The sequence below is a fragment of the Euprymna scolopes genome, chromosome 6 (assembly GCF_053919585.1).
Source record: "Euprymna scolopes isolate OS-2025 chromosome 6, ASM5391958v1, whole genome shotgun sequence".
Taxonomy (NCBI): Eukaryota; Metazoa; Mollusca; class Cephalopoda; order Sepiida; family Sepiolidae; genus Euprymna; species Euprymna scolopes.
Window position 1 is genome coordinate 175488063 of NC_136487.1, and position 27000 is coordinate 175515062.

A 27000-nucleotide genomic window follows, 5' to 3' on the forward strand; every position below is an offset into this window, starting at 1 on the left:
CTAAAAAAAGGGGGAACAAAAATTAAAGTAAAACAAAAAGGGAAAGTATTCGTAGATAAAATTCGTTGAGAAAAGAATGCTACGTTGTCTTCTTTGGTGCTGTGACCAGGATCAAACAAAAATATTGTAAATGAAACATTTTATTGATATTCTAATAAAATTTTATTAATAAAAGACTGAGAAAATGTTTTTGGAATCAAGGGTGCACCATTGAAGTTAAGAGTCAAACATTTCGTCAGACCACATTTTGTTTTTGTTTATAAATTCTTTAGATTTTGTTTGCTAAAATCAAAGTGATAAATTCACAGAAACTTTAAAAAACGTCCGTTTAGAAATTGTGGTTATGTCCTTGAACATGTCAGTTACTTATTAGCAATATTAATTCAATCAGATTGAACCAACGATGGATGCACTTCAACTTTATTATAAATTTAATTTCTAGTGCATCTCTTTATTAGGTACCTATACCACAAGGATTAGGTTTTTGGTCAAGTTTGTAATTGTGTATAGCGTAGCATTCACATTGCTTGACCAATCATCAAACTTTGTTAAAATATTGATTATGGTCTAACTTAGAACATTTAGATCAATCAGTAACTGAAGTGAAAGCCATTATTGTTAATAACGTTGGTTCTGTTGAGAGAGAGAGAGAGAGAGAGGGAGACTATGTGGCTCATATTATAGCCAATGAAGTCCAGTACCGTAAAATTCTTACAACTAACTCTAAAATATATTGACCAACCTTTCATTCCTGTTACTGCCACACCATGATTAAAATCATATTTCAGCTTTCTTTTGTGTTCTTTTGTGAACAATTTCTTATGTTTCTTCTGATAAACATATTTCATCTTTTAGTTGTATTTTTCCCTATTTTTTTTTTTTTTTTTTTTTACTTCAACACTTAAGCATGGGGAGACATTGATACTATCACAATATTTTAGCCAATGAAGTTCAGCATCTTGTATAACTTGGCCATGAAAAGGGTTGATCAAAGCCAAAAATGTGGACGGAATTTCAACTTTCAATTTTTTCTAAATTATGGATCTGATGTTCTTTGATGACAGTAATCAGCTCACAAAGTTTCAGGCTTGTTAAAGTTTTTTGTTTTTTTAATTATCTACGTTTTTATGTAGAAATTCTGCATATAATAAGGAAAAACAAAGGCAAACTATAGTGGGGCAGATTGCTGAAACAGTGATACAAGCACCAAGTGAAAGACTAAGCGAAAGATTCTTATGTAATATTGAGATAACCTGCCCCACTATAAGATTTATCTTTTTTTCTTTTTCTTATTTTCATCTCTTTGGATTTTTTTCCTTAGAGAATCTGTCAACCAAGCTCCAACCCCGGTCCCATCACTCAACTGTTGTGTCACTATGCCTATTTTACAAGTAATTTAATCGAAATGTGTTCTGTCCTCTTAATGTACATGCCCCAAATTGACCCAACAAGCAGCAAAATTCCACCCCTTCACTGTGTTGCAGTCCCTAGATGCCTGGAAACCTTTCACTAACAATTTCTTCCCTCGGACTGCTAGACTTTGGGATTCTCTACCTATTTCCTGCTTCACTGACTGTACTGATCTGCAGAAATTTAAATGTAATGTGAACAGACATCTTGCTGCTCAACTCCCTACATAGTATCCGAAATAGTCCCTTATCTTTCAAGTCATAATATGGCTTGTTTAAAGGAAAAGAAAAAAAAAAAAATTCTGATTTTTTATAATATATATATATATATATATATATATATATTTTATCCTTTGAGATCAGGCTTTATAATTGGTGAACATTCATTTTCTTGCAGACTGTTATCCTCATCTTCATAGTTGTTTTACCATGTTTCGACCAACTCATCCTCTGGCCTTCTTCAAGTAGTTAACCGTGACGGGATAGGAATTCTGAGTCTTGTAACTGTATCCCAATTAATTACTGCCTTCCATAGTTGTTGTCTCATCACGTTTTTGGCTAACTAATCCTATGGCCTGCTTTGGATAGGATTTAAACCGCTATCTTCAAACAATGTTTATCTGGAAACGCAGAGATCAGCGTCTATCCACTGCTCATTAAAAATAGTAATTCCTTGAACTTACCTATTTCCAACTCTTGCTATTCCATTAGCATCAGATGGTCGTTAATTTATGGTTGGAGGCTTCTTTCGATTTTTTTATGGAACTAAGAGTTTTGATTTATTTATGGTTCATTTATGAATGCCGTCTCCTTAATGATATGGAGTCCCAGTTAATTTATGTTTACCTGCCCTTTGTGTCAGAATTCTAGCAATCTTATGACTAGATTTTGATAGGCAAATCGGTGGTTTGATTGTTTTATGACATAGTAGCCCTTTTGTAACGGTGTCCAGGAACCAACACATTGTAGCCTCAGTCACAAAGTAGACAAAGAATAGAAAAAAAGCTTGATTTTTGTTTTATTGTACAGCATTTATTTCCTCATTATTATGTGATGATGCCACCCATGTCTCGAGCGTTGTCTCGTTCCGTGCTCTCGAACATAATCGTCAACTTCTTTTTATAGTCCTTTGCTTAACTGGTGACGTCATTTTGCATACATTTGCATGCAGCCTTTCGCACTTGGTTGCCCTTTTTATGTTAATTAATGCTGAATCTAGTAATTTTGAAAAAAAAAAATTATTCTTCAAATTCTTTATATCTTCAAATATTTATTCGTTGTGTTTGGTTTGGTTGTTTTGTAGAGAATTTTGTTTTTGACTGCCGAACAGAATTGAGTTTTACAAAGAGAAAGGAAATAAACTATAGCATCAATATTTGTTGCATTCCAAGTCGGGAAGCCAATATCTTCAGACAGCCTAATCTGATCGCATCAGAGGCAAAGAGGTGTTCTTATGGGAAGGTGGGTTACCCCTTCCATAGAAGTGCAGTCGGCATATTTTACAGCACCAGTTGACAGGACTAAAGGATATTAGAATTACCTTTTTTTTTTGTAAAAATGAAAAAAAAATGTAGGACAAAGGAAAAAAAAAAAAAAAAAAAAAAAAAAGATGAACAAATGAATATTGTACTTACCAACATTTATCGTAACAGATTCGGTCTTATTGTATGTGATATTACGGATCTCGTTGGTAGCAATGCAACTGTAGATACCTGTGTCTCCAAGACCGACATTTGTTAAATCTAAAACTTGTCCTTTCAACTTCAAGATTCCAGGGTCATCAGCAGGAGCATCTTTGGCTCGAAACCGCCAGACGTATGAAGGTTTGGGATTACCACGAGCTTCACAAGTTATTCTCTTAGATTCTCCTTCGCTCAAGGAAATCATGGAATTGACAGGAACAAACTTAATGTCAAGGACTGGATCTAGAGGAGGAAAAAAAGAAAACAAACTGAAATGATTTAAAATGGCTGATAGAAATGTTTCTGTAGTGAGGTAGTTATATATTGTGTCTTACGCTTAAACACTTTCTCTTGAATACAGTTTACTTACAAAATACGTTTCATCATATAAAATAGCGCTTTCTTTCAATGATATTTATTGGGTAGATTTTTATCAGCATTTTTATTTTTTTCAAGGTTTTGACCAATTCTCAGGATTTCAAAGGGGAGAGAGAATAATGGCGCCATTTTTGTTTCCGTTTTAACTGAAGCGTTCAGCACATAAAACACACATTTAAATCAGTTAAAACAAAATCAATGTAGGTAGATGAGTTACTTATCTTGCCTTTGGTAACATTTTTTTTGTTTGTTTCTTCACGATTTTTGCGTACCTATGTCTATTGTAAAACAAACCTAAAATATACTTATGTCCACAGTCTTATTCGTTATGAGTTTCTTACGATATACAATTAAACAAATACATCTTGTACACTTGTTCGCATTAGACTCAAACATGTGTTGTATTTGGGGAAGGGGTATTTAACGAAAAAAGCCGGTAGCATATTAATTGTATCGAAAACCTTTTTCTCATTGGTCAGCATATCGTGGCATAAGAAATGAGATGAATTATCATGGACACACAAGTGCCTATGAATTCCTCAAATACAGCTTACAAAATACATTTCATCATATAAAATTGCTCTTTTCTTTCAGTGTTGACTAAAAAACACATTAGATATCTATTTATACTAGCAGGACCTGTGGAAATTCCACAGTGGACTCTTTCATATGTAATTTTTTTTTTTTTTTTTTTTACACAGTGATCACCACTTATCAAGGCCCGGAAGCCACTCAGGGATAAGGGTTATTGCAAGTACATCACGTTAGTGAGGAGATTTTATGAAGTGTTTAATTAGGGGGGCGGTTCATTAGGAATTTGTTAACATTAGACTTGAAGACATCCAAGTTGTAGTCCGGAGGGAAGCAGGCAGACGGAACAGAGTTCCACAGGCGTGCAGTTCTAAGAAAGAAGCTTTGCTCATGAAATCCGCGTTTTGATTTAGGCACAGATATAGAGTGGGGGAAATTTTTCACAGTGGATTCAGCTAGACGGGTGTTTTTCGTGAAAGTTTGGCGAGGGGGGACCAGGGATTGGAGTTCAGACGAGCACCTGCCATGAAAATAACGATAAAACAAGGATAGGCTCGCAACGTCTCTTCTGTGGGAGAGGGGTTGCAGGGTAGAGAAAAGGGCATCCCCCACTAAGCCACGAAGTCTATTTTGTACTCTGTCAAGGCATGATAGGCTGTTTTTGGCAGCTCCTGCCCAGATATGGCAACAGTATTCCATCCTTGGCCGTACTTGGCTTTTATATAGATAGAGAATTGCATCAGTAGTGAGATATCTTCTGGAGCGGTAGAAGGATCCCACCATCTTTCCTGCGACCTTGGCAACAGACTTGATGTACGTGTTCCATTTCAGATCAGGAGTAAAGGTCAAACCCAGAAGCTTGTCAAAACATGGGGCCTCACCCAGACGAGAGCCATCCATCACAATTGATGCCAGATGGGGATCAGAGCGTTGATGATGTAAGGATAGGAGTTTGGTTTTAGATGCATTAAAGGTAACTAGCCACATCTTCCCCCACTGAACCACGCGCTCGAGATCAGAGGAGAGAGAATCCGAGAAAACTTCGTCATTTACAGCCTTTGATGTGTTGCCGTAGATGGTCGTGTCATCAGCATAGATGTCAACGAATGATTTAAGTATGTGTTTAGGGAGGTCATTGATGTAGATCAGGAAGAGAGTTGGGCCGAGGATTGACCCCTGAGGGACTCCAGCATTTATATTGCAGGCCTCCGATTTTTGTCCATCTACCACTACTCTTATGAGCCTATCGGAGAGAAATGATTTAATGATTGAGAAAACATTTCCAGTTATACCGTAGCTGGAAATCTTGTGAAGTAGACCCTTATGCCATACTTTGTCAAAGGCCTTTGATATGTCAAGAGCAATTGCCCTAGAAAGGAAGCCTTTGTCAAGAGATTCACTAATCCTGTGGGATATAACCGTCAGCACATCTGCGGTAGATCTTGCAGAGCGGAAACCATATTGTGTGTCACTAAGAAGGTTGTTTCTGCTGAGGTGGTTGACTATTTCTCTATTTAATATTGATTCCAGTAACTTACTCATAACACAGAGAAGACTTATTGGTCTGTATTGAGAGGGAGAGGACTTATCACCTGAATTCTTAAATACAGGGCAAACTGATGAGGTCTTCCAGGGGGTCGGAAAGCACTTCTCCTTAAGGCAGCGCTTAAATAGTTTCGTAAGTATGGGAGCAAGTTCTGGTTGAAGCTTTTTTAACACTATAATTGGGATGCCATCAGGGCCAGTTGCTTTACTGGAATCTAGGTTTTTTTATTAGCTTGGCGACCTCATGCACGGATATTTGTATGTTACCTAGCTTGTTCTGTGTTATAGGAGGAAATATGGGGAGTTGATGGCCTTCGTCGCATAGGGTAGAATTAGCTGCAAAGTTCTTTGCAAATAGTTTGGCCTTGTCTGACGCTGACGAGATAACCTCTGGTCCATTGATAATGGTTGGGATAGAACGCACACTTCTGTTCAGGATCCTATTTGTTATTTGCCACAACTGGTGGGAACCAAGCCGCTGATCAGCTACCTTGGATTTAACAGACTGGGCATATAGCTCTCTTGCATTTTTTATTACTCTTTTACAGTGGTTGCTGGCAGTCCTGAAAGCAGCTTTAGTCTCAGTGCATCTATTACGTTGGTAGTTATGGAAAAAGTGGTTTCTGTGCGCGATAGCAGCAGCACATTCTGGGGAGAACCATGGCTGGCTGTTAGGTTTTTGTTGGAATTTTTTAGATGGTATGAATTGGTCTATGCCTACAATTAACCATTCGGTCAGATCTGATACTATAGAGGACACTTTCTTTTTAAACATGGAGTGCAGAGGTAAATCAGATATGAATGTACGGAAGCTATCCCAGTCAGCCATAGAGTATCGGTATACAGTACGGTGGAGGGGTACGTCTGATGGCTTCTTACATTTTGTTTTTATCTTAACTGATACGACGGAGTGGTCGGAGGATCCTAAAGGAGAATGAACGGTACATGAACATAGCTCAGGGGAAGTTGAAAGAAAAAGGTCTAAGAGGCTTGCATATTGATTGGGTGTATCGGGCACACGGGTGGGTTCGCGAACAATCTGAGTGAGGTCATAAGCAATGGCAAAATCATGACAAAACCTCCCCTCATCATCTGTCTTATTCATCATCTGTCTTTGAATGAATATATTGATGTTGGCATTCTATGGATGTTCAGTGTAAATGGAGACGCTCTTATATTCTAGCTCTTTTGTTAAAACTGCAAAAGTATTTATCTAAGCTAGCAGGGACGCTCAGTGTAGCCCGGTCGTAAAGTACGTTTAAATAAAATATTTCAATTTATGCAGATTTTGTATATATTATTACAGAGCAAATTTTCTATTGATTTTTATAAAGTTGTGATTTCAAAAAGTAAAAATATATCCATATGATTTGGGTGCATCAAGTTGAATCGAAACCAAAACTAATGATCGAAACGGAAACTCATGAAGAATTCTTAGTGAAATTATTTATTATAAGAATTGGAAGGTCATAAATTAACGACAGTCACTCAGAAGAAAAAAGACGTAAGCTTGACACGAAATAACACACACCATATTAATATATAGATTTATTAATATATTTTGACACGAAATAACACCCGTTATCATATTAATATATAGATTTTGCACAGGAAAATTGAATAACTCGTTTTCCTGCTTTCCGGCTGACTACAATATGGTTGTGTTCAAGTCTAAGGTAAATAAGTTCTTGATGAGCCGTTCCATATAAGTTATTAAATTTACCAAATTTTCATTACTAATGATTACTATATTGACCAACTTCTACTGTACACTCTTTAACCCTTATCCTTGAGTGGCCTCTGGGCCTTGATAATGTGGTGATGCCTTTGTAAAAAAAAAAAAAAAAAAAAAAAAAAAAAATCCTGCTGCCACCTCTGCACTGCATATTTTTACTTAATTTATTAACGTTAAGTGTTTTTTAGTTATTCATTTTGTTTGCAATGAATGTTCGTATTTTTTTTTCATAACTACGAAAGAACCAGAAACTCTCATATTGACAAATCCATTAAATGTGGGGATCATTCTCCTATAAAAAACAACAGAACAAAATAATATGGAAGAAAAATGGTAAATAAGTCATCAGAATTCTTCAAGAAATCCAATTATCGTCTGGTTCCTTCTAAGAAGAATTGTTGAAATGTAAACAATTAAAAATACTACCTCAGAAGTGGGACATAATTTGTTTAGATAACTTCAAGATTTTTTTTTTTTCATGTACTCGTGTATTATAGCAAAATTAATTATTCAATAATATAAATTCCAAAATTATGAAAACATGATGTGCTAGATATATTTTTAACAAAAAATCTTCCACAATTATGTTCTGAGCTGCATGGATTTAAAAATAGCAAACCCTTAATGTCAATTTAAGTCAAGGATTACCTCCCTTGTTTATCATACTGAATTGGTTACACAACTCTTCCACAGGAAAAGCATGATAAAGGTCTATAATTCAATAAATTCTTATTGTATGTGTAGTTCTTTTTCTACTGGATTATTTTTCATAATTTTTGGAATTTATAATAATTTCTACATAACACGTATGTAATTATGTTTTCACCTGAAGTGTGTTGGATTAAAAACTCACCAATGTAAGCGAGCACCAAATTCTTTTAAATATACAAAAAATTGTTTTATATGATTTAATATCTTCTATACCAACGTCATCCACAGACGGTTTCATTACACATACAGGATGGAACAATAAAGTTGTTACCCTTAAGAAAACTGCACTACATCTTTATTTTAAACCTTTTATTGGAAAAAAAACAAGAAAGAAAAAAAAATAACAAGAAAAACAATTCAGGTAACTTGATTATGTAGTAGAGCTGACATTTATTCAATGTAGCTGCCTTCAGTCTCAATCACCGCCTCGATACAAGTCTGGAACTGAGAGCATACCTTATTCACAGGAGCTCGGCGAATACTTGACAGATGGCAGTGATCAGGCTAGTTTTGGTGTTGTGGGAGGTCATGTTCGCTATGTTCTCCATGTATGAACAAACAAAGTAGTCCAGTGGATTCAGGTCGGGGGAGGAGAGGGGTCAGTGACAAAAATCATAGCACTTCTTCTGAAACCAAGCCAGAGATTCTTTGAGCCTTGTGGGCTAGCGCAGAGTCCTGCTACCACACACAGGGTCTGCCAGTCATCACCTGATTGCACCAGAGGATCACCACACTCTTCAACACATCCAGGTACCTTTTGGTGTTGACTTTCAAGCTGACTTCGAAGATGTGAGGTGGCATGATGCGACCCTCACTTGAAACCACACCAAAGACCATAACCATGGCTGGAAACTTTGTTTTCATCACCCTGGATACATCCCTGTTATTTGGATTTGCATTTTGAGGGTGCTGGCAATGGTCCTGTTGTCATAACTTGGATCGATAGAGAGCAGGAGTTGTACAGTAGCGCATCTCCGATTTCATTTGTTGAACATTGTGTCATGTTCAGATTTGATAGAAGGCTCCTATCGCTCTTGAGATTTGTACACAGCTGGAATACAAATGGATGGTCTGCAACAAAGAAACAAATATGGTTTCATCAAACGGAAATGGAATCATGTTGCCTTTTCTAGGCGACAATTTTATCATTCCACCCTGCTTCACTACACACAGAAATTTATTTCACTTACAGTACACTTCCCAAGTTTTGCTGTCGCTTAAATCAGTCATCAGAACGTCACAGGTTGCTCGCTTCGTATCTTCTGTGATATTAACTGTCATCATTGCCGTTCTTGTTGAGCTACAGTTTCCCAAATCTACCAGGGTAGACACTTGACTGCAATTAAGCCCTTTCTCTTGCAAAACACACAAAGACAAATTCTGAGGAGGTTTACCCACATTGGCTGTACACTGCAAGGTCACCGTATCACCCAGTACGACATATGTGCTAGGTGCTGTCAAACTTGGCTTTTGAGGTGAGCCTGAAAAAGTACAAATACATTGTCGTTTAAATGATACATTCAAAAATATTTTTAAATTATATAATTAAAAAATATTTTTAAATTATACACATTCTTCAATAAATCGTTATTTAAAAATGTTTTTAAATTATATACATACTTCAATAAATCGTTATTTAAAAATGTTTTTAAATTATATACATACTTCAATAAATCGTTATTTAAAAATGTTTTTAAATTATATACATACTTCAATAAATCGTTATTTAAAAATATTTTTAAATGATACATTCAAAAATGTTTTTAAATTATATACATACTTCAATAAATCGTTATTTAAAAATGTTTTTAAATTATATACATACTTCAATAAATCGTTATTTAAAAATGTTTTTAAATTATATACATACTTCAATAAATCGTTATTTAAAAATGTTTTTAAATTATATACATACTTCAATAAATCGTTATTTAAAAATATTTTTAAATGATACATTCAAAAATATTTTTAAATTATATACATTCTTCAATAAATCGTTATTTAAAAATGTTTTTAAATTATATACATACTTCAATAAATCGTTATTTAAAAATGTTTTTAAATTCCATACAATTAAAATCTGGCAATGGTACACGGAAAAGTTTTAATGGAAAGGAATATGCTTACTTTTGATATGAAAAGTTTTAATGGAAAGGAATATGCTTACTTTTGATATGAAAAGTTTTAATGGAAAGGAATATGCTTACTTTTGATATGAAAAGTTTTAATGGAAAGGAATATGCTTACTTTTGATATGAAAAGTTTTAATGGAAAGGAATATGCTTACTTTTGATATGAAAAGTTTTAATGGAAAGGAATATGCTTACTTTTGATATGAAAAGTTTTAATGGAAAGGAATATGCTTACTTTTGATATGAAAAGTTTCAATGGAAAGGAATATGCTTACTTTTGATATGAAAAGTTTCAATGGAAAGGAATATGCTTACTTTTGATATGAAAAGTTTCAATGGAAAGGAATATGCTTACTTTTGATATGAAAAGTTTCAATGGAAAGGAATATGCTTACTTTTGATATGAAAAGTTTCAATGGAAAGGAATATGCTTACTTTTGATATGAAAAGTTTCAATGGAAAGGAATATGCTTACTTTTGATATGAAAAGTTTCAATGGAAAGGAATATGCTTACTTTTGATATGAAAAGTTTCAATGGAAAGGAATATGCTTACTTTTGATATGAAAAGTTTCAATGGAAAGGAATATGCTTACTTTTGATATGAAAAGTTTCAATGGAAAGGAATATGCTTACTTTTGATATGAAAAGTTTCAATGGAAAGGAATATGCTTACTTTTGATATGAAAAGTTTCAATGGAAAGGAATATGCTTACTTTTGATATGAAAAGTTTCAATGGAAAGGAATATGCTTACTTTTGATATGAAAAGTTTCAATGGAAAGGAATATGCTTACTTTTGATATGAAAAGTTTCAATGGAAAGGAATATGCTTACTTTTGATATGAAAAGTTTCAATGGAAAGGAATATGCTTACTTTTGATATGAAAAGTTTTAATGGAAAGGAATATGCTTACTTTTGATATGAAAAGTTTTAATGGAAAGGAATATGCTTACTTTTGATATGAAAAGTTTTAATGGAAAGGAATATGCTTACTTTTGATATGAAAAGTTTTAATGGAAAGGAATATGCTTACTTTTGATATGAAAAGTTTTAATGGAAAGGAATATGCTTACTTTTGATATGAAAAGTTTTAATGGAAAGGAATATGCTTACTTTTGATATGAAAAGTTTTAATGGAAAGGAATATGCTTACTTTTGATATGAAAAGTTTTAATGGAAAGGAATATGCTTACTTTTGATATGAAAAGTTTTAATGGAAAGGAATATGCTTACTTTTGATATGAAAAGTTTTAATGGAAAGGAATATGCTTACTTTTGATATGAAAAGTTTCAATGGAAAGGAATATGCTTACTTTTGATATGAAAAGTTTTAATGGAAAGGAATATGCTTACTTTTGATATGAAAAGTTTCAATGGAAAGGAATATGCTTACTTTTGATATGAAAAGGTATGGAAGTTTTCTTTATTTCCACTCCCATTGAAGTCTCACAAGAATAATTGCCCTCATCAGAACATTGCAATTTATCCAAGCGAATCGAGTAGACATATGAACCGTCCGATGATAGTTGCGCACGTGCAGTAGTAGTCCGGTTGATATAGCTCTCGCCCATTTGTATTTCATCGCCAGCACTTTTTGGGATTACGGCAATCATTTTCTCATCTTTGGAAAATGTTCCATAAAAACCACCTTTATTAATGATACACGTAAAATTCACGGCACTGTTTAAAAGGCCAGAACCATCAAACTTTAATTCTGGCTGAGAATTTACTCCAACATCTATAAAAAAAAAAAAAAATGAAAATAAAGAATTAGTAAAATAAAAACAATGAAACACTGTCTTACTTGAGAGTAATAGCTACGAAGGGGCGTTCCACAATTAATGCCCATTGTTTTTGCCTTAATGGATCAGAGGAGATTGCAAATTGCTTTGTTATGATGACTGAACATATACATTAATAACCTGAAGGTTTCATCTCTGTTGCAGATATTGACAGTGTGAAATTCTAAGAAAGCAACCTAACCCCTGTCATGGATGTGTGTCAGAAGCAGAAATGCGCCATTGAATTCCTGGTAAAAATACATTGAGAATGATGCTATGTAGAAAAAATAAATTCTGGAGAATATAAGTTGCTCATTTTAATGGTACAAATCTCATCTTTGTCACTCTTAAACCTTTTGAGCAAAAAAAATAAATAAAAAATAGGAGGCTTTACTTTTGGAACAACTCCAGCAAAAAGTCTGTGGCAAATTGTCATATTTACTAAACTTTATTCAATTATACCAATTAAAAAAAGAAAAAAAACCCAAAAAACTGGAGAATCTTGCACCCCAATCTTTTTTTGTCTTTTTTTCAGTTGATTATTATCAAATGGATAATCTACCAGATTATAAAAAAATTTTTTTTTAAAATGTCAAGATTTAAGTATTTGTGAGGGGGCTGCTCAGTTTCTAATGCAACAGTCTAATAAATTGATCATCCATTTTTAGAACAACTCGATTTTAGGCCAAATTTTGTGAATTCAGCCTTTTTTAAGCAGTTTTTTAAAAAAAAATTTTAAAAAGCGAAATTTAAAAAGGCTAAATTCGCAAAATTTGATCTAAAAAAAAAAAAAAAAAAAAAAAAAAAAAAAAAAAAAAAAAAAATTGAGTGGTTCAAAAATGGGTGATCGATTTACTAGAATGTTGCATTAGAAACTGGGTACCCCTACAAATATTTAAATATTGACTTTTTATTATCTGGTAGACTAGTGTCCATTTGATAATAATCTGCTGAAAAGGCGAAAAGGATAAAAAAAGGCGAAAAGGATAAAAAAAGGCAAAAAGGATAAAAAAAGGCAAAAAGGATAAAAAAAGGCAAAAAGGATAAAAAAAGGCAAAAAGGATAAAAAAAGGCAAAAAGGATAAAAAAGGCAAAAAGGATAAAAAAAGGCGAAAAGGATAAAAAAAGGCGAAAAGGATAAAAAAAGGCGAAAAGGATAAAAAAAGGCAAAAAGAATTTTTTAAAAAGGCAAAAAGAATTTTTTAAAAAGGCAAAAAGAATTTTTTAAAAAGGCAAAAAGAATTTTTTAAAAAGGCAAAAAGAATTTTTTAAAAAGGCAAAAAGAATTTTTTAAAAAGGCAAAAAGAATTTTTTAAAAAGGCAAAAAGAATTTTTTAAAAAAGGCAAAAAATTTTTAAAAAAGGCAAAAGAATTAAAAAAAAAGGCAAAAAGAATTAAAAAAAAAGGCAAAAAGAATTAAAAAAAAAGGCAAAAAGAATTTAAAAAAAAAAGGCAAAAAGAATTAAAAAAAAGGCAAAAAGAATTTAAAAAAAGGCGAAATAAAAACGGTATTTTAATTAATACTTAAAATAATTTAATAGTATTTATTTCGATTTTATTTAAAATATTTAAAAAACATTTTAATTTATTTATACTTAAAAAATAATTTAATAGTATTTATTTTGATTTTATTTTTAATATTTTAAAAACATTTTAATTTATTTATACTTAAAAAATAATTTAATAGTATTTATTTCGATTTTATTTTTAATATTTCGACAAATTTTTACTGGACATAAATACAGCTTGGACTTTGCAAGAAATTTTCAAGATATTTTCCTTATTTTCAAGAATTTTTCAAGGTAAGAAATAAGGATTTTGCAAGGCAAAAGTCAAAATTCAATGACTTTTCAAGTCTGTACGAACCCTGTTTTCATTATGAATTAAATTGCTATAACGATATACAATTCAATGTGTGTCTTAGAAAAACAGATCATAAAATCTAAATATTTTATTGCTATTAGTGTTGGGATAATTAATCGAAATTCGTAAAATAAAAACATCAGGATATTTTGGAGTATTGGAGTCAGAATAATTTGTGCCGATTTTCCAATGCCAAAACCGATTCTTTTAATTTTTTTTTATTTGATTCTATTTAAACAGAACCTTCCATTGCTGGTAGTAACAATAAAATATTTATTGATTTTTACCAGTAAAACTAAAATCTATAGGTCACCCCCTCCCCTCATGCACACACACGCACACATGTGTGCTTTTACATTTGAGAAAATAATTGCAAATTTTACATGTATTTTTACATTAATTGGGAAAAAAATTTTAAGAGTTAAATCTCAATCAATAATTGTATCGGAATCGAGAAAATATTGAAACCGTCCCATCACTAATTGTTATGGGAAACTAATTGGCGATGACTTGGATCAGTAGAGCACATCTGGAATCTCACTCGTTGAACATTGTGTCACTTTCAGACATGATAGAGAGCTCCTATCGCTCTTGAGATTTGTACACAATTGGTCAACTAGTAGATTGTCTGCAGCAGCAACAACAACAAAAAGGTTTTCATCAAACGGAAATGGAATTATGTGTTTACTATGGCAATAATTTTATCGTTCTACCCCATAGAAAACCTGTTCTTCTCTACAAGAAGGCAATTATATTTTGTCACTAATAAACACACATGATTTGTGATTTCAGTTCTGATTTGACTTTTCAGTTAATTTGAACAGGAAAAAATCACTTGACAAACTTGAGTGGATGACGATGAGTGGAACACAATGTAAAAAAGAATAAAAAATCAAGAGATTGGAAGGAGACTGGGACAGAGGGTGGGGAGGCCAAGATGGGAAGGCAGCGAAAGTCTGGGACAGTGCAGAGGGAGGGCGTAGGGGGAAAATATTGAAGTTAAAAAATATATACTAAACTTGCCAAGTAGTAGCCACAAACTAAAGTGATAATATAAAATTTACTTTATGATGGCCATTAAAAAATAGAGTGAACCATTTGCAAAAATTTAAAAATAAAAAAGTAAATCGACTGTCATAAATTGATAAAAATAAAAAGTTCTTTTATAGGCATAATATTATAAAAAGTTCTTTTATAGGCATAATATTATAAAAAGTTTTTTTATAGGCATAATATTATAAAAAGTTCTTTTATAGGCATAATATTATAAAAAGTTCTTTTATAGGCATAATATTATAAAATTCACATTACACACTACTGCAATTTTAATAGGATGCTGTGCAGGGAGGCTGGGACGAGAAGTCAGAGAAAGTATAGGACAGTGCAGAGGGGGGGGGGCATGGAGAGAGAAAATATTAACTCCTTTAAGACCTGGTTGAACTAACTCGTTCAGTCATAAATATATGATAACGGCATAAAGTGGGAATTGATTCAAACACGCCTTGTATTAGTTGAGTATCTGGGTAGATGCCAATTGCTTCAAGATTGCAATTTCCCATTGCTTACATTCAGTAAGCTACTATCTAAAATTAATTTTTTTAATCATCTACATCATAAGTCATAAAGGGTTAAAGTTTAAAAAAACATACTAAACCTGCGAATTAACTACAAACTAAGGTGATAATATAAAATTTACTTTATGATGACCATAAAAAAAAAATCAAGTCAACCACTTAAAATATAAATATCAGCAGAAAATTTTTTAAATAAAAATAAAGTAAATCAACTGTCAGCATCTAATCTATCTATTATATAAAAGTGAAAATGTATGTATGTGTGTGTGTGCATTTTTTTGTATGTCCGGCAAAGGCTTTTTTCGGAGGGGGAAGGGAGGGTCACTTATTCTTACAACTTTTTATATACTCCCTAGATTATAATATCTCCGATTTACAAAAGGAGGTCGCCGATATCTTTTATTTGAGTGACTTATTTTATAAAATTCGCGCTATCCTGTGGTCCCATCTGCTCGTGTTTTTCCTAAAAAAGCAAAACTAAATTGAAAGCAAAGCAAGCTTCTCGGCCCTTTGTGCCGAGATGTCCAGAAAGCAATAAGCTTTGATCAATATGGGGAAACCCCTCATATCAGACAATTGCTATTCATTTGGACACTCCCTTTTTGTGGGGAGCTGGTTTCCCAAACATCTTGGCGAAACTAACAAATACGCAGAAAGCGCAAAGCTTAATTGGCTCCGAGTGATTTCATTTCTCTTTGGCGTGATGTTTGACCTAGAAAACCAGACGTTTGTTTTTAAGCGTTTGATTTCACCCATTCTCACTTCTCTGCCCTCTTAGTGTCACAGTAAGATGTCATGCTTTCTTTTCCGCCTTCGCCTGAAGGCTTCACGTTCGAGCCTACCTGCCTACCAAAACCTTTTTTCTTTTACACCTCCAAACAACCGGGCAACGCCGGGCACCCCCACTAGTATATATATATATAAAAAGCAAAATGCGTCTGTCCGTGAAAGGCTTTTTGCATCGGGGTTCTCACATCAGTTAGATTCCGCAAGAAGTTTTCGCATACTTCCTAGATGTTAATATCTTGCGTTTACAAACGGACATCCTTTCTTTTTTTGATAGAGTTAAACAAAATTCTGTAGCGTCGTCTCGGTGTTTGTTTGGCTTTTTCATATAAAACAAAACTTTGAAAAAGCGGGAAGCTTGGTCTTCGGGCCGAGATTTCTAATGCTTCACTAATTGGTTCTTGGTCAATGTCGGGGAAACCCTTCATACCGAGACAATTATCTTTTTTTGGACACTGCCAAAATGCCCCCTTTTTGGGGGAAGCTGGTTTTCCCCCCACATTAAAAACGACCTTGTGTCTAATTTGCTTTCGTGGGGAAGCAAATAAATACTCTGACAGAAAACAGAAAGCTTAACTGGCCCCTGGCCAGGTTTAATAGTAATGTTCATTTCTGCACATGCATGGCGACTCCTATGATGCTTACGTTAATTACCAACTCATTGAATTCACTCTTCTCTTTGGCCTAATCGTTAGCAAGGAAGATTAATTACCCTACGTTTTCGAGTTCGCTCCCACCTCTCTTTTTTTTTTGTCCTTGTACCAATATCTTGAGTCTGCCTGCCTACCACTACTTTTTTTTTTTTTTTTTTTTGCTCAATACACACCTCCAAACACCCGGACAACCAGCCTAGTTTATATATATATATATATATATATGACTTGTTTGTAGTATTCCGAGTTTTACCGGGTTCGTATAACTCAGTAAATTTTCATATACCAATAAGTTTTAAGACTAATAGAACATTGTTTTGCATGCTTCATTTCCGTTAAGGGAATTTTCTTTAAACAATGTTCTATTGGCAAGAGTGTTTTTTTATTCAAGAAGTCTGAAGAAATGCTGGTTATGTGAAAATTTTCTAATGCCATAATGCTTGAGATTGTCGAACAGGTATGGAAACAATTGTAACTTACAATGAAATACACTTTCTGTTGCTATCAATTCCTTTTTTGAAGCCTTGGTTTTGTTAATACAGTGTGTGTATATATATATATATGTGTGTGTGTGTGTGAGGGCAAAATATGTGTGCGTATTTTTGTCTTGCAAAAATTTCCGCCATGCACGTCTGAACGTGACGAAACTGGTATCATTTTAAACCTCGATCTTTCAAACGACAAATATCGAAAAATTAACCAAAAACATTAAATTCCTTTACCCTCAACTGTTTTTTACTAGGAGGGGTCGCTTTTTTCACCGATGTTTTTGCGAGACATCATCTCCTTTCAATTAACTAACCTTAATTTCAATGTTTGCAACTTCTTGTTTTGTCATGGAGGCATCGGCTAAGACCTTGATAAAATTAGTATCGTTAGAAAGATCAATCTCTCAGATGAAAAATCTTAAAATTGGCCAAAAAAATTAATTCAGTCTGGATGAACTGGGCTGTTTATTGCAAGGAGGGGGTCACGTTTTGCATCAATATTTTTGCAAGTCTAGCAATCTAAATACGTTAAAAAAACTACAATATGGTTGTGTTCAAGTCTAAAGTAAATAAGTTCTTGATGAGCCGTTCCATATAAGTTATCAAATTTACCAAATTTTCATTACTAATGATTACTATATTGACCAATTTCTACTGTACACTCCTGGGCCTTGATAATGTGGTGATGCCTATGTAAAAAAAAAAAAAAATGTTATTTCGACTTGTCGTAATGTCATAAGTTGTGGCAGCTATCAGTTTTTTTTCACACTACAGGTTCGAGCCTGCCTACTGTGGCTAAATTTTTTTAATTATTTTTTTTTCCTTTTTGTGATCACACGGACACTTGCGTTTTGATTTTTTTTTTTTCTGGGGGTTACTCAATAATATACCACCTCTCTCCTCTCGGGCAATGTTGGGTACCCCCGCTAGTAAATTGATAAAAGAAAAAAAAGAAAACTAAATTCTGTTATATGTATGATGCTATAAAATTCACACTACACAATGTAATTGTATAGGGGATATCGTGAGAAATAAAAAGCATGTTGAAAATGACTAATATATATTAACTACGTTTTAATGAGTGTGCTATTTAAAGTTAGATCAGGGACGCTACTTAGGAGGATCATTGTAGTAGCTGTTCTTGACTTGGAATCAAAATGTTGCTATCTGACCCTCTGTTATCGAATTTTATTTAACTTATTTTATTTTTGAAAAGAAAAAAAATATTGAAAAAATTTTCAACTTTGAAAGCCATCAATACAAAAAGCTTTCCTCCCTCTAACCTTGGGGCTAACCTTAAAGCCAATTCTTGAAGTTGAACTAGTTAGTCATTGAAGCGAACAAAATTAGAATTATCGAAAGAATTTTACTCTATCATTCTCTAAAACCTTAATCTAATTAATCTTCTGCTGTGGTTGAGTAACGAGATACAATTATGGAATTCGATGTGCAATGCAGATAAAAAAAAACATTTTCTTTTGACAGAAAAAGATTTCATCTCAGGAAACAATTCTAGCTAATCTTAACTTTGGCAGCTGTAGTAAAAGAGAAATCAATAATTTGGCACTTGTGCATTACTGTCACAGGAAAACTTTTTGGTTTCAATTTGAAGATCGTACATCAGAAAGGGAGACAATGTCATTTCAGAAGGAGAGACAATTCAAGAATTCCTTTAACTTTTCCATAGGATTTATTTAAAAATGGCCATAAATACATTGAACATGAATACCTTTTGTTAAAAAAATTGAAAATTTGAAAAAAAAAAAAAAAAAAAAAAAAAAAAACCCAAACTAATCCTTGTGCAAAAAAAAAGAAAAAAGAAAAAAAAAAAAATCCACAGTAACATTTATATCCTGGGCAGGGGGAAATGATATTGAGGGAGTGTCACTGTCTTCCCATATACAGTGCCTGGTATTTCCAAATCTAGTACTAAGCTAATGTGTACAAAAACAAAACACAGAAAACAAACATGGTTATCTTAATAAAAAAGAAAAGAAAAAGCATACGTATTCTATTACTTTGACAACTTTCATTTATGTGGTAAAAATATTTTTAACTTCTATTTTCTTAATTTTATTTTCATTTAATGTTCAGATAACCAATGTTTTATTTCATGTTGACATTTAAAAAGATTTAAGGAATTCTTGAATTATCTTCCCTTCAAATGTGCGCTCTTCAAACTGATAAAAAAATCTTGTGACTGAGGTTAAATGTTCAAATGTTAACTATGCTGCTCTTCCAACTAACAATTTCCAGGGTTAAATACGACATACTACTGTCAAGATTTGCTATTCTAACATCCAACTCGAAATCAGTCCTTGAAAAATCAGGCTTTTTTTATATTTAAATCTGAAGCATCTCATTTGCATATGAAATGACAAGATTGCTAGAATATAAAGAAGCATCAGCTTTTTTTTCTTTTCATTCTTTGTTTGCGTCAGACGCTACAGAGTGTAGATGGAACAGGTTTGTACCAATGTTTTTAGGCATTTAATCACAGTGTTGCAGTTTCAATAATTTTACTTTTTTTTTTTTTTTTTTTTTACAATCTTGGCAAACTCAACAAAATGAGATACTCATTCAAATACTTTGGATGATGTAGTTGCAGAATGTTATATACATTTTTTAAATTTTTTTTTTATTCAATTTTCACCCCAAACAAGGCACAGTGTCACTTTGAAGCAGGGGGTTACTATCAGGGACTTAATTAGTAGGGTCATTATGAAGGGAGATAAGTAGAAAGATGTTTGTTCACATTACACTTGAACTTCTGCATATTAGTACAGTTGGGAAAGCAGAATCCCGGAAGGGAGTTCCAAAGACCTGCCGTTCTGGGGAAGAAACTATTGGAGTAAAAGGCTTTCTTGCACCTAGGGATCTCTACTGTAAAGGGATGAGACTTTAGTAGTTTGTCGGGGGTAGTTACGTCGGGTAGGTACAAGTGTTTGCAGTTCGTCAGAGCATTCATCATTAAAGTATTTGTAGAACAGACAGAGGGATGCAACATCTCGTCGATGGGACAGAGGCTGAAGCCTAGATGACAGTTCAAGACTTATCAGGTTGGCGACTCTCTTTTGAACCCTGTTCAGGAGCGAGAGACAAGTAGCAGATGCACCAGCCCAGATTTGACAACGGTACTCCATACATGGGCGAATGGTGGCCTTATAGAGGTACAGGATACTTTCAGGCGTAAGTAGTTTTCTAGCACGGTAGAGGGAGCCAACCTTCCTTGCAGCAGCCTTGGCAATGCACTCAATGTATCTATGTACTTATGGGGATATATCTTATACTCTAGAATTTTGTGAACAAATAAGAATTACAAATATGTTTTAATTTTCTATTAGTTTTTGTTGAGGATGGAGCATCCTAGCAAAGACCAGACATTCAGACGCTATTTCAGAAACTCCAAGTTATAAATTTTTGTATTGTAGAGTGGAAACAATGCACAATTACAAAATATAGATTTATTCAGCTAGGTACAATAATAGAAGTCCGTGTCAGGTAGCAACAACTGCTAAACAAGTTGACAGGCAAACCATTATGTATTCACATTCCAACTTGCTCTCCTTAATATATGTGAACCAGTCACATATTCAAGCCACATCACATATCTATTTTAAGATTTTAAACATTCCGTTAGTTATAATTCTATGAGTCTCAAGTTCATGAGAGATATTCAAGAGGTAGTTTTAGAAAGTTCTTTTTCATGAGCGATTCTGATGATTGCTAGAATAATTGAAATCTTCCTAAGATTCCAATTTCTTTTCATGTTATACACAAGATCTTGATAATTTAGTCCGGCATCATCACAATTTCAACTAGGATTCCTACTCTTTCACTTGTCCCACATAGCTAGGTCACCTTTAACAGCTGCATTTTTTTTTTTTTCATTTTTCTTAAACTATTTCTTCTAGGGGGTGGGACATCCAACCAGATGTCTGACATTTACCCCTATTTTAGTGAGTCCAACCAAGAGATCTTTTCAGGATTCTAGCCGTCCCTTTCAGTGCAATCGTTTGTATTTCACTTGCACTTGGTTCACCGGGTATGCTTGCTATGTACTTTTTAAAGTTCTTTTTCATAAGCCCAGTTGCTCCTATGATGACTGGTATAATAACCTGTGTGTGTGTGTGTGTGTGTGATCAAGTGAAGGTCATTAAAAATACTTTTGAATGTCATCCGAGTTTCTGCTTTCAAGTGATTTATCATAATCGTCACTTATGCCATAATTGAAACAATTCACCACTGATAGGATCAGATTTTAGAGAAATCAATTTTGTTTTATCAGCAGATGTGATAACTTATCACATGAATTATAGATTTATTTTCCTTGACGTAAACATTGTGTAAAGTTAATGCTGCTGAATAAAGTAGTTTGGAGATCGCGTACACAAATTTCAGGTTAGCAGAAAAGAAAAACCAGGTTGGACTTTTTACACACATATTGACCTCTGATGAAACAAAAAGAATTTGTCAATAAAAACAAGAGGTCTGACGAACACAAAAAACAGATGGAGAGAGACGCGTGATCGTCACACTGTTAGCTCATCACCCCAACCTCCATCTTTCACCACCCCTGCTCAACACGTCCTATGACCACAGACAGGCATACTAATTAAGTAAATACAGTTTTGTTACGAAATTGTCCTCGTGTTTGATTGTTCAGGCGGCGGGAACAAGCCAGAGTATATATTTATTAGCAACATGCATCTTTGTAGAAGTGCAACAAACATGATTATACATACGTGACAGCGATAAACAGATAAATAGTTACAGAGAGAACCGACTATACAACACGTCACGAAAAAGAAAAGGGGGGGAAAAAAAGCAAACTGCTTCTATATATATATATATATATATATATATATATATATATATATATATATATATACTAGCATTTCAGCCCGGCGTATGTTGAGCAAAAAAAAAAAAAAAAAAAAAAAAGTGGTCAATTTTTTTTAACTTTGGCTAGGTTTTAATTAAGGCTAGACAATCGAAAGGAGAGTATGACTTTCAAAAATATCGGCGAAAAAAGTGACGCTTCCCTGTAGAAAAGTGCCCAGTTTAAGGTGAAGATATTAATGTTTTTAGCCATATTTTCGATATTTGTCATCTGAAAGGTCGAACTTCAAAACTATACTGATCTTGTAAAAATCCGTCGCCTTTTAGTTTTAGCCAGATATGCAAACATGCATACATACATTTATATATTAGTAACTAAAGATTTTCGACCTAAACCGATTAAAAAGTTTGCCCTATCTCTGAATACCCTTTATGTAAAATTTCAAATGTTTAGACCAGAAATTGTTTGAGTAATTGGGTAGAGACCGCAGAGGTCAAATTTTTTAAAACTTTGACCCCTATTATGACTCCTTAACATTTGTTTTGGGCTCAAATAAAGTTATTAAGTTAGATCCATGTTCAAGGAACCTATATCTAAAATTTCAAGTGTTTAGATCCAAAATTGCCGGAGGAGTTTGGTAGCGTTCTTAAAAGGTCAAATCGTTGAACTTTGACCACTTAACAGCCAAATTTCTGGCTGAAAACCGATCAAAGATTTTTCTTAGTTTCAGTACCCTGTATATCAAATTTCGAGTCTGTAGACTTTAAATTGACAGAGTTATTGTGTAGGGAAATGTACACACATACGTTCACTTATATATATCTCGTTGAAACGAAGTGGATTCAAAATTTTTAAATACATGTTTAATAAAAAATGTGTTTTATTAACTTTTTAAAACTTACGAATTCCAACTGCTATAACATGCTTTTCTACCTGTTAGAAAATGTGATTAATGATTCGGGATTTCCTTTACATTTAATAGAAACAAAAACATAACCCTTACTGTGAATGTAGGTGGTTGCGTTTTAGCCGGTATAGTTTTTAGAGTGAATTTTGCCTCCCACACCGCCAGCGTCCAGAGGGAGGATGTAGAGAAAAGCTTCCATCTTGAAATTGCTTCGTGTGGTTTGGTCCTTTTTCAAATCGATCGGCATGCGACACTGACGTTGTCTTCGTGGGTCGCCGAAATAAAATTGTCTTTTCACCAGTTATACTCTTGTCTTGATTTTTTACCCCAGTTGCTGCTGAACACTTATTTCCTGGAAAATAATGGCAATTTCTTTCCACTTGTCTGCTATACCATCTGGAGTCACCCACTTCTGGTAAGGTCATCCAATGTGGGCAGGTCACAAGATTTTCAAACTAATACCATCTACAAAAGAAAAATCTCACAAGTGTGGGGTCAAGCTCTGTGTCTGCTCTCTTACAGAGGCAATGTGTATTTGCCCATGGCACCATGATTAACTGGTGTGTTGACGCCAGGAAAATGTGGTGACAGTGCGGAAAAACAGAGGAATAAGTTGCCATGATTCATCATCATCATGCAGTCCGTCAGTCTTGACGATGACTAGTCAGGGCCTCAGTGCTTTATCCTTCGGTGTTGGCATAGTCCTCTTTCTGTGTGAAACATCCGGTCACAGGCACTGCATATGTGGGTGCCAGGGTTGTGTCGTCTATAGTGTCTCAGCTCTAAGGCTTCTCCAAGCTTTATCTCTATTTCTTTCTTTGTAGAGACTGTTCCGCCAACGACTCCTTTCTTTGGTTTGTTCCTCCCAACTCTCGACATTGATGTTCATTGCCTTCAGGTGCCGCTTTGTTACATCTTTGAAGCGAAGCTTCTGACCTCTTACCTTCCAGTTCCTCATAGAAGTTCATCTTTGGAATTCGGTTGTCTTCAATTCTAATAATGTGCCCGGTCCATCGTAGCAAGGGTAGCTTCCACGCTATCTAGGTTTGCTCTCCTGAGAACTGCCACAATTAACATGCAAAGAAACAGTGGTCGCACGTGGATGTGAACTGTGTAATTACAAGATGAGGATGACTATGTTGGTAGTTTAAAATGAATAAACGAAAGAGGACGATGTTTTGTTTGGGATGCAACGTTTGTGCTGTTGATGAAGAGTAGAAATAAGGATGGCCACAATATTATTTTTACACATCTGTATCTAATTATGCTACACCATTCGGCGTTTCTTTTGACTCATTGAGGCAGGAAAGGAAGTGACGTCATTTCTAATCGGTAGCTTCCATTTTATCAGCATTTGTGTAGAGTTTTCATTTGAACAAGTACGTTATTGTAGGTGTGACAGATATTTGCTCCAAGACTGCTTGCCACGAAACGGTTTTGTAATGGAGCAAAGAGATCAAGGAATAAATGGCCATGATTAGCATGCACCCGATGCAAGGAAACGGTCAAAAGTAGGTATGAATCTAGAACTGTGTGATTACAAGGTGAGGGCAGTTATGCAAATTAGGTGCTGTTGGGAGTTTAAAAAGAATATAAATACAACAGGTGTGTGTGTGTGTGTGTGTGTGTATACACACACCTGTTTATAAATATTAAATTGTTAAACTCTCAAACTATTGATCACATAACACTGAAATTGACAGGAAATAGTAATCATACACCAAAAATGGTTTATAATGAGTAAAACCTTTGTTTGAATGCCCCTCCCTCCCGACCGCTAGTGATTAAATAAAAGGAGACGATGTTTTTGATCGGCAGTCACTTTTGCTTCATGTTCACATGTGTTTTTGACAGTTGTTTATCTTTTGTGTTGTCGATGAAGAATAGAAACAAAGATTGCTGATGCTGCTATCATGAGCGAACAGTCATCGTTAAAACCATCTAAAAGTGTGCTTGGTTCATTCCAAGGTTTTCAGCACCATAACCAACACATCTTTCAGAAAAGCACCTAGTTTTTTTTTAGTTTTTTTTTTTGTTAATAAAATTTTTATAAGTTTTTTTATTTTTATTTATTTTTTTTAATTCAATTTTCACCCCAAACAAGGCAAGTGCCACTTTGAAGTAGGGGGCTACTATCGGAGACATAATTTGCAGGGGCATTATGAAGGGAGATGAGTAGAAAGATGTTTGTTCACATTACACTTGAACTTCTGCATATCAGTACAGTTGGGAAAGCATTATCCCAGAAGGGAGTTCCAAAGACCTGCAGTTCTGGGGAAGAAACTATTGGACTAAAAGGCTTTCTTACACCTAGGGATCTTTACTGTAAAGGGGTGGGACTTAGTTGCTTGTTGGGTTTATTGGGGGTAGTCACGTCAAGGAAGTACAAACACTTGCAGTTCATCAGAGCATTCACCATTAAAGTATTTGTAGAACAGGCAGAGGGATGTGACATTTTGTCAATGGGACAAAGGCTGAAGTCTAGATGACAGTTCAGGACCTATCAGGTTGGCGACTTTCTTTTGAACCCTGTCCAGAAGTAAGAGACAAGCAGCAGATGCACCAGCCAAATGTGACAACAGTACTTCATATATGGGCGAATGGTGGCCTTATAGAGGTACAGGATACTTTCAGGCGTAAGTAATTTTCTGGCACGGTAGAGAGAGCCCACCTTCCTTGCAGCCAGTTCTCAAACTAAACACCAAACAAAATGGTGAATAAACATAAAACGTCTAAACTCTACATAATGAGGGACGGAAAAATGATAAAAAATATGGATGCGATACAAATGATGGAATGAATTTGATGAAAAGTTTTTTCTTTAAACATTTTACTATCAAATATTTGGCTGCTATACAAGACGCATCCTCAACCTTATCCAAAAAATTCTAAAAATATTTAACAATTCTGTAAAATACAAATATGTATTAATAATGTAACGTTGTCTGGGAACCAACACGTTGTATGCTCAGTCGCAAAATAGACAAAGAATAGAAAACTTCAACTCGCCTTTTCTTTGTAACAACATTTCCTCATTGTTTCGACTTTGATGTCACCCACGTGACAGTCTTCTTGAGTGTCATTCACGCCTCTAACGTGAACGTTCTACACATCTATATAGTCTTTTTTCTTTACCGGTGACGTTATTTCGCATGTATTTGCATACGCGCGTTCGCACTAAGTTGCATCAAAACCAAATAGGAGAAAAACAAAAAAACTTCCCATGAAACTATATCGTGATCACAGAAAGCTGACAATCATGCTAACACAAGATATATTTTATCAAAATTTCCTTATTTTGTTAACAAAACTCCTATTACCTATCCGAATCTTAACTCCTGTTTCTTCCCCTAACGTTAAACTGCAAGTCTATACCGTTTTAAATCTTTCTATATTGTCACATGACTAAAATCAACCAATATGTCAATTATATCTAACGACTATATCTAAAAGCATGTGGATCAAGGTCAATATGAACCTGAAGGATTCAAATAAAGACAAGTTAGAAACATGAAAACCAATTATTCTTATGATTAGTGAAAAAATGTTTAGATTTATATTTCCTGTCAGCAACCTTTTTTTTATAAAGAATGTGTTTGTTCTGAATCTTCTAATGATTTCATTTTTTGCTGTTACCTCTTAAATTCAAATTTCAAGTGAAGTCCCAATAAAACCTCAATAAATCAGATACTAAAACTAAACTCTTATCAGCGATAATATGAGCATGCGCAAGGTCTCATGTATGATATGAAAAGAAACTGGAATCTTAGGGAGATATCAATCATATCAGTCATCATATGTGCCATAGGGCTTATGAAGAAGAACCTGAAGTCCTACCTAACTAATATTCCTGGTGAACCAAGTGCAAAAGAGATCCAGACAATTGCACTTAAGGGAACAACGAGGATACTAAAAAGAGCTTTCGGTTGGTTTCAAGAAAAAGCAGGCCAATGTTGGCAGCTGGTTTGGCTGCCTCATAC

The 27000-nt window shown here is 34.2% G+C and overlaps 1 protein-coding gene across 1 annotated transcript in view; it reads right to left on the reverse strand.

Moving 5' to 3' along the window:
• The window catches only part of LOC145278110 (uncharacterized), a 112529-nt gene that overhangs the window by 16046 nt on the left and 69483 nt on the right, over positions 1-27000 (reverse strand). Inside the window, exons 2-4 of the mRNA XM_080130384.1 lie at positions 11519-11863; positions 9182-9472; positions 3044-3334 (exon numbers count right to left, since the gene is read on the reverse strand). Coding sequence (XP_079986510.1) covers positions 3044-3334; positions 9182-9472; positions 11519-11863 — 927 coding nt within the window. The remainder of the gene's footprint in view (positions 1-3043; positions 3335-9181; positions 9473-11518; positions 11864-27000) is intronic.